Source organism: Gymnoscopelus braueri (genome assembly GCF_963280865.1).
Source record: "Gymnoscopelus braueri genome assembly, chromosome: 18".
Lineage (NCBI taxonomy): Eukaryota > Metazoa > Chordata > Actinopteri > Myctophiformes > Myctophidae > Gymnoscopelus > Gymnoscopelus braueri.
This window is the reverse complement of record NC_137618.1, coordinates 317,501-326,008: the sequence shown is the minus strand read 5'-3', so window position 1 is coordinate 326,008 and position 8,508 is coordinate 317,501. Positions and strand designations below refer to the sequence as shown.

General features: G+C 39.3%; 2 protein-coding genes across 3 annotated transcripts in view; one reads left to right on the top strand and one right to left on the bottom strand.

Moving 5' to 3' along the window:
• Nucleotides 1-2: 2 nt before the first annotated feature.
• Nucleotides 3-4,994, top strand: tex30 (testis expressed 30; the record flags this gene model as incomplete). The annotated part of the gene is made up of 5 exons (XM_080456735.1): nt 3-24; nt 990-1,229; nt 1,878-1,929; nt 2,504-2,718; nt 4,833-4,994. Exons 1-5 carry the CDS (start codon nt 4-6, stop codon nt 4,992-4,994), a joined length of 690 nt encoding a protein of 229 aa, XP_080312861.1. The 5' UTR covers nt 3.
• A 944-nt stretch (nt 4,995-5,938) lies between these two features.
• Nucleotides 5,939-8,508, bottom strand: part of poglut2 (protein O-glucosyltransferase 2) — a 15,735-nt gene continuing 13,165 nt past the window's right edge. For both annotated transcript variants that reach the window (XM_080456511.1, XM_080456512.1), the window contains one exon: nt 5,939-6,109. In XM_080456511.1, coding sequence (XP_080312637.1) covers nt 6,092-6,109 — 18 coding nt within the window. In that variant the 3' untranslated portion in view covers nt 5,939-6,091. The remainder of the gene's footprint in view (nt 6,110-8,508) is intronic.

Below are 8,508 nucleotides of genomic sequence, written 5' to 3'. Positions count from 1 at the left end.
AAGATGGAGGACAACTTTCAGGAGGTAAGACTAAACATTCAGTCACATACAGTCATCATCATCATTAGCTTTTAATCACATTTGAGTATGTTGTTGATGTCATATGTTTCCCATCATGTGACTATTAGCACATGTATACATTATGTATGTTTTCTTGTTGATGTTTTGTCCAGTTCTGAACTCAGTCCAGTTGTAAATGTTCTCTATCTATAAATCAGATGTATTTGACTTGATCAAACCACTGGTTCTCACTGACACTGGGTCTGAGGACCTCCGGCCCCCCTGGGCCCCCAGGGGTATGGGTCCTTGAGGAGGGGGTCCCCAGGGGTATGGGTCCTTGAGGAGGGGGTCCCCAGGGGTATGGGTCCTTGAGGAGGGGGTCCCCAGGGGTATGGGTCCTTGAGGAGGGGGCCCCCAGCAAAATGATCATTTTAACAAGTGATTTGATTTGGTTCAAATAAGTTTAATTGTCACCAACCTGAAAATGTATTTTCTGTTTAAGAGCTGGAGAGACAGGGAGACCCTGTTATTGTTATATAACACTCTATAGCAATGATTACTTGTTCATTAATTAGCAATATGATTACTTATTATACTTATTATCAGAATAAAGTGCTTTAACCATTTAGTTTTAACCCAAAACTATCACTTACCCTACCTTTAATCTTAAGCTAGGGTTTAGCCTATCTATATGCTCACAACACTTCTTTTTTTGATTGGAACTACACTGAATATGTGATCTTTTATGAAGGTCACTGCCTGGCACTAAATATGTTCAGAACTTCAAATGAATGTGGGGGTCCTTGACATGAAAATGTTTGAGAACCACTGACATAAAAACATTGTTAGGTGGTTGTTGTATTCATGGTTGTACTCATATATATATATATATATATATATATATATATATATATATATATATATATATATATATATATATATATATATATGTATCTATATCTATATATCTATGGTTGTACTCTCTCCAGGATAAGGTAAAGGTTCCTTTTGGCAGCAAACAGCTGGAGGCAGCACTGAGCGTCCCCACGGCCGCCCCGCGGGACGTGCACGTGGCCGTGGTCCTCACGCACGGCGCCGGAGGAGACATGAACTTCAGACCTCTGGTGTCTCTGGCCCACGCTCTGGCCTGCAGCGGGTTCATCTGCCTGAGGTTCACCTGCAGGGGGCCCAACCTGGCTCACAGGGTGAAGGCCTTCCACGCTGCATGGGTAGGAGCTCTGTTCAGTGGAACTGTTCAATCCATGGGAAGCATCTGGGCCTCATTTTACATGCTATGAGCTTGTAAATCTGCATTTTTTGTTTTTATCGTGAACATTTGTACATTTGTGCAAAACTTTCAGTATATATATATATATATATATATATATATATATATATATATATATATATATATATATATATATATATATATATATATATATATATAAGTGAACATTTTTAACTCCAATATTTGCTTCTGGGGATCTCAAAATCATTTGAGATCTGGGTCTGTGGCCAAATACATGTCATTGTGGGGGTCCTTGACATGTAAAAGTTGGAGCACCACTGATATAGATATATGAACATACTGTTAGGATTTAGAAAACATTTTTCAATATGTATTTGGCCGCGGACCCCCATCTGAAAATATGTTGTTCCAGGGACCCCCAGAAGCAAAGATTTGAGTTAAAAAGTTCAATTTAAAAATATTTATATTCAAAGATTTGCACACATTTTCAAAAAATAGCCAAATAAATCTTAAAATAACACAGATGAGTTCCCGGTTTGAATGTGTAAAATAATAACATCTAGAGTGTTGCATGATTTGATAATTGCAATGAATAACCTTTCCTCATTTATTCATTTTGACTTGCCAGGAATACCTGAAATCTCTAGATGAATACACCATAAGGCACATTTTCCTCGGAGGTAAGTAAGCATTCATTAGATGTGTGTGGATGAGTCATAATAACAGCCACATCCATCCATCCATCCATCCATCCATCCACGTAGGTTCAGGTTGGTAGTGAAGATGGATGAATATGACTGATGGTGTTGAGTAAGTCAATTGAATGTTTTCCCCCTTTTTATTTCTCCAAACCTCAATCAAGGTCATTTCATTTAAAAGGTAGCCAACCCCAACCTGACTGTAAGTAGGCCTATATCCTAGTCAAGCCGATCTACAAGCTCACAATGCATCGCGACGCATTGTGAGCTTGTAGATCGGCTATTTTCAAATGGCCGGAATGTATACAGAGCTGAAGTGATTAATGTGGGTTTTGTAATAATAATAAAAATCTAAGTAACTAGTAACTAAAGTTTTCAAATAATTGTAGTGGAGTAAAAGTACAATATTTGCCTCTGAGATGTAGTGGAGTAGAAGTAAAAAAAATATTGGAAATTGGAAATACTCAAGTAAAGTACAAATACCTCAAAATTGTACTCTAAGTACAGTACTTGAGTAAATGTACTCAGTTACTTTACACCACACTGACTGTTTCAGGCAGGTCTATGGGGTCTCGTGCGGCCGTGGCTCTGGCCAGACAGCTGAGCGAGCGGACAGAGGACTCTGTGCAGGGCGTGGTCTGTCTGTCCTTCCCCCTGCACCCCCCGGGACAGAGACACCGCCATGGCCAGCGGAGCGAGGACCTCCGGGAGCTGCCTCCACAGATGCCTGTTCTGTTTGTGTCAGGAACCCAGGACAACATGTGTGACAGGGTACTTACTGATGGGACGCTGTAGGGGGCGCTGTAGGGAGGAAGAGATAATACATCTACATTGTATTAGGTCTGATGTACTGTTTCTCTGCTCTCCCCACTAGGTCCTCTTTGACTCTTTGATGTTTCTCTGCTCTCCCCACTAGGTCCTCTTTGACGTGTTTCTCTGCTTCCCCACTAGGTCCTCTTTGACGTGTTTCTCTGCTCTCCCCACTAGGTCCTCTTTGACTCTTTGATGTTTCTCTGCTCTCCCCACTAGGTCCTCTTTGACGTGTTTCTCTGCTCTCCCCACTAGGTCCTCTTTGACTCTTTGATGTTTCTCTGCTCTCCCCACTAGGTCCTCTTTGACTCTTTGATGTTTCTCTGCTCTCCCCACTAGGTCCTCTTTGACTCTTTGATGTTTCTCTGCTCTCCCCACTAGGTCCTCTTTGACTCTTTGATGTTTCTCTGCTCTCCCCACTAGGTCCTTTTTGATGTTTCTCTGCTCTCCCCACTAGGTCCTCTTTGACTCTTTGATGTTTCTCTGCTCTCCCCACTAGTCAAGTCAAGTCAAGTCAAGTTTATTTGTATAGCACATTTAAAAACAACATCAGCTGACCCAAAGTGCTTTCCAAACAAAGAACGGATAGACCTTAGTCTATTTACAAAGCAGAGTAAAAGGCATAAAGAGACAAAGTGCAGTAGAGACAATAACAAAACAGAACAAAACAAATAAAAACACGGCAGGGACAAATGAAACAACAAATGAAACAACAGACAGAGAACCTCAATCTACGTTAAAAGCAAGAGTAAAAAAGTGGGTCTTCAGTTTTGATTTAAAAATCTCAATAGTGGGACTTATCTTAATATGAAACGGGAGATTATTCCAGAGTATAGGTGCAGCCACGGAGAAAGCCCGGTCACCTTTTGTAATGAGGTTTGTTGAGGGAACTGAAAGGAGTTTCTGGGTGGATGATCTGAGTAACCTAGTGGCAGGAGATTTATGTAGCAGATCAGAGATGTATGGAGGGGCTAGGCCATTGAGAGCTTTAAAAACAAAGAGCAGTGCTTTAAAATCAATTCTATATTTTACTGGTAACCAGTGCAGTTGAGCCAGCGCAGGGGTGATGTGTTCTCTTTTTTTCGTTCCAGTGATGAGTCTAGCAGCTGAGTTTTGAACCAGTTGTAGCCGGGAGATGGTGGATTGGGGTAACCCCAGATATAGGGAATTGCAATAGTCCAAACGAGAGGTGATGAAGGCATGAGTTATTGTGACTAGGTCGGTGTGTGTTAAAATGTGTTTTAGTTTGGCTATGGTTCTGAGCTGGTAAAAACTGCCCTTGACAACACTACTAACCTGTTTATTAAAATTAAGGGCTGGGTCAAAGAAGACACCTACGTTTTTGATGGGGCTGTTTGAATTTGCCTTAAGGGGGCCAAGTGTTTGAGAGAGACGAGCGGTTGAGGTTGGAGGGCCAAAAATGATTACCTCAGTCTTACTCTCATTAAGCTGGAGGTAATTAGCTGCCATCCAGCTTTTTATGTCCTCCAGGCAGTTAAAAAGATTGGTGAGTGAGCTGGTGTTTTCGGGTGTGGCTGGTACATAAAATTGTGTGTCGTCGGCATAACAGTGATAATTAATATTGTGTTTATGGAAGATGGCGCCAATGGGGAGCATGTACAAAGAGAACAGAAGAGGTCCTAAAATTGATCCTTGAGGGATGCCACATGTAATGGGGGCTGAGGATGAGGGGCAGTTTCCAATTTGTACATTAAAAGACCTGTCCTGTAAATAGGAGGCGAACCATTTTAAAACTGTACCCTTAAAACCAACCTCATCCTCCAAGCGTTTTAAAAGAGTAATGTGATCAATCGTATCAAAAGCTGCACTAAGGTCAAGGAGGATTAAAATGGCACAGGATCCGTTGTCAACTGTTAAAACAATGTCATTATAAACTTTTAGCAGTGCAGATTCTGTGCTATGTTGGATTCTGAAACCAGATTGGAATTTGTCCAAGATAGAGAAGGAGTTGAGGTATGATGAGACTAGGTCCTCTTTGACTCTTTGATGTTTCTCTGCTCTCCCCACTAGGTCCTCTTTGACTCTTTGACGTGTTTCTCTGCTCTCCCCACTAGCTCCTCTTTGACGGCGTGCTGAAGGACATGAACGCTGGAGGAGAGGTGTGTTGGCTGGAAGGAGGAGGTCACGGCCTCACAGTGAAGGGAAGGACAGAGGAATCAACCATGGAGGAAGTCAACTCACGAGTCGTCACCTGGATTGTGAAGCATACGTCCTAGTTGTACATGAATTAATGCTGTTTATACTGTTATATATTGTGTCCAATAAATAGTTGTTTCTTTTAAGCTTTTGATCATAATTATGAATGAATTCATATCATGTTCTCACAGAGACATTCTCTGCATGCAGAAACATACCTTATATTGTTGGATTGGACAAACACAGGCAACACAACTTCACATTCTTATCGCTTCCTTTGCTAAACCATCTCAACATTCCATCAACACAGAAGAGTGAATGGTTTTACCTTTGATATAGACTATGTTCTACTTGGAACATGGTTCATTTCCATAGTAACATTCTAATCCACTCGTCTTCACTCCCGTACCCAGGCCTGCATGAAGGCAGTATCAGGTTAACAGGTTAACAGGGTTTTCCTCCTTCAGAAAAACCTCAAGCTGGCCATGAAACGTTTCATAATCTCAGACGGACATTTTACTACACTTGTCAGAGTGGGAGTGTACAAATGGAACTAAATGACCCACACGGGTCAGAGTTACGGACCTGTAAGGGTTCATTTGGTTCTATTTGTACACTCTCAGAGTTACAGACCTGTAAGGGTCCATTTGGTTCCATTTGTACACTCTCAGAGTTACAGACCTGTAAGGGTCCATTTGGTTCCATTTGTACACTCTCAGAGTTACAGACCTGTAAGGGTCCATTTGGTTCCATTTGTACACTCTCAGAGTTACAGACCTGTAAGGGTCCATTTGGTTCCATTTGTACACTCTCAGAGTTACAGACCTGTAAGGGTTCATTTGGTTCCTAACAATCATTTATCTGGGGACCCCCTGGTGGTCATATTGAGAACCACTGTAGTTAGATGTGTGTCGTTGGGTGTAGTAGTTAGGTGTGTAGTTAGGTGTGTAGTTAGGTGTGTAGTTAGATGTGTGTAGTTGGGTGACAGAGGACGTCAGGATCACTGTTTAATATACAAACACTGAAAAAATATTTTATTTAGAAATGAGTAAAGTAATATTTATGCAAAATTAGACTTGGACACGCCCACAATTCATACTTTCATAATTGTATAATACATCAGGTTGAAAACAATGAGGATCAGTGGATCAGAGGTCAGAGGTCAGAGGTCAGTGGATCAGAGTTCATCCTTGGCCTGAAAAATAAAGAGAAAGATTTTATGAGAAATAACATGATCTTTAACCCATTAAGACCAGGAACGCATCTTTGTCATTTTCAGATTTATTTAGCTATAGAAAAATCATTTGTAACTCAAATCTTTGCTTCTGGGTGATTCTACAAATGTCTTCTAATCCTAATGGTTTTCTGAAAAACGTATGCTGCTATATCAGTGGTTCTCAAACTGTTTTCATGTCAAGTATCGCCCAAAATGATATCTATTTGGACCCCCATCTTAAAATATGTTGTTCCAGGGACCCCCAGAAAAATATTTGAGTTAAAAATGTTCGCTTAAAAAAAAAATATATATATTCAAAGATAATAAAAAAAAAAGAAGCAGATCTACAAGCTTGTATATCTCTGCTGTTCGGCCGGAACCAGCTAAATCCAAAATGGTAATTGTTCAGGAAATGAAAAACTAAATATCATTTTTTCAGAAAATGAAGAAAACCTTATATTTTTAAAACAAAGCAATACTGCCTCATCAAACTTGGTATTGTGACTTTCTATATTATCAGATACTTGCATGTGTCATTATATTATCACCACTTTACCCAAATCCAGTGCAAGTGGAGTTGCCATCATTGATAAGAACAGCTGGCAATGGATCTCAAAGCTCACAACACATCACAACGCATTGTGAGCTTGGAGATCAGCTATTTATGGTGAGCGCCATCCTCATATACTAAGTATAGATCAAGCTGAATTCTGTACTTAAACAACTTTTATTTTAACATGCATTGTAAACAACCATGGATCTAACTGTTACCACTGTTGTTCTTCTACAGTTGAGTGCAACAAACAATTCTGCCTCAATACTCAATCATGTATTTAACAAAAGCGATCATGGCACACCAACAATAAAAAAAATGGCATATAAATACAAAATACATTCATGAAAAATAGAATCTTTAGCTATCAAATCTGTAGCCTACTGCACTAACAATAACAACCACAGTTGAATTTACCTATCATATACCTATCAACATTTTATTATCACACTGTTGTGTGTTGTGTGTTGCGTGTGTGTGGTGGGTGTTTCTTAGTGCTTTAGATTGTCATAAAAGCTGTGAAAGTCTTTTGGCATGATCTCCTTGAGCTCTTGGAGATGTTTGAAACAAACTCCTGCACACACTCATTCTCTGTCCATTAACATTTAAAAAGAAAACACGAGCAGATGACCTTTGTGAAGACACCCTTCTCCTCTTTACTGGGGTGACATCTATCAAACCTTGCACATACATTCTCTTCTCTTCCCAGTTTATGTTCTCCCAAAAGCATTGAAAAATCTTCTCCCTGTCTGCCTCATACAGAGCAGAGCTTCTCTGAGAGCCTGAGAGGAGGGGGGAGTTGTTTGTTTTTGACGGACAGTTTGAGGGTCCAATGGAGTTAGGAGTTTTCGTCAGAGGCGCTTTTTAATACTTTTCATATGTTATTATTAAAAAAAAAATTACACAGATGTAGAGGGGGTTCAATAGCGTTGATTTATGAAAAAAAAAAAAAAACTGAAAAAGGAGTTAGCTGGTCCCGGCTGGACACTGACGAATATATTTTTGAATAGCCAAATAAATCTTAAAATGACACAGATGCGTTCCCGGTCTTCATGGATTAAGTAAAGCTTTTGCTGAATTTGATTCCACATACTGTATGGCAAAATATGTATGCTATATGTATATATATATTGTATCTGTGTGAAAATAGCATGTCAGTTTTTTTTTTGTCGTTTTTTTTTTAAATCATTAGCTACTTTTCATTTACTTTTCATTGAGCATTGATCGGCTGATATTCAGCTTTTGAAAGTTCGCTTCACTTTGGAAAGTTACGATCACTATTGTCATGTGATTTAAAAAAAAGACTTCTGCAGAGCCAAACCGCTGCTCATCAAATTATTGGCTTGAAACACAAATTCTCTCCATGGGGTGACTCATCTTTTTTTGGGGGATCAAGTCTGATCTTCCAAGAAGCATGTATGTATGTATGTATGTATGTATGTATGTATGTATGTATGTATGTATGTATGTATGTATGTATGTATGTATGTATGTATGTATGTATGTATGTATGTATGTATGTATGTATGTATGTATGTATGTATGTATGTATGTATGTATGAATGAATGACTGTATGTATGTATGTATGATGTATGTATGTATGTATGTATGTATGTATGTATGAATGACTGTATAACCATCATGTGAAAATATATTGACATCAAGCAGAGGAAAATGCTGGTAATCAATGTAATGTACATGTAGTGTTAAATCACATGTAATCAATGTAAACATGTACTAAACATGTATTAAATATATAATCAATGTAATGTACATGTACATGTACATTAAATCACATGTATGAACTCTCCAGAGACTCCTTAC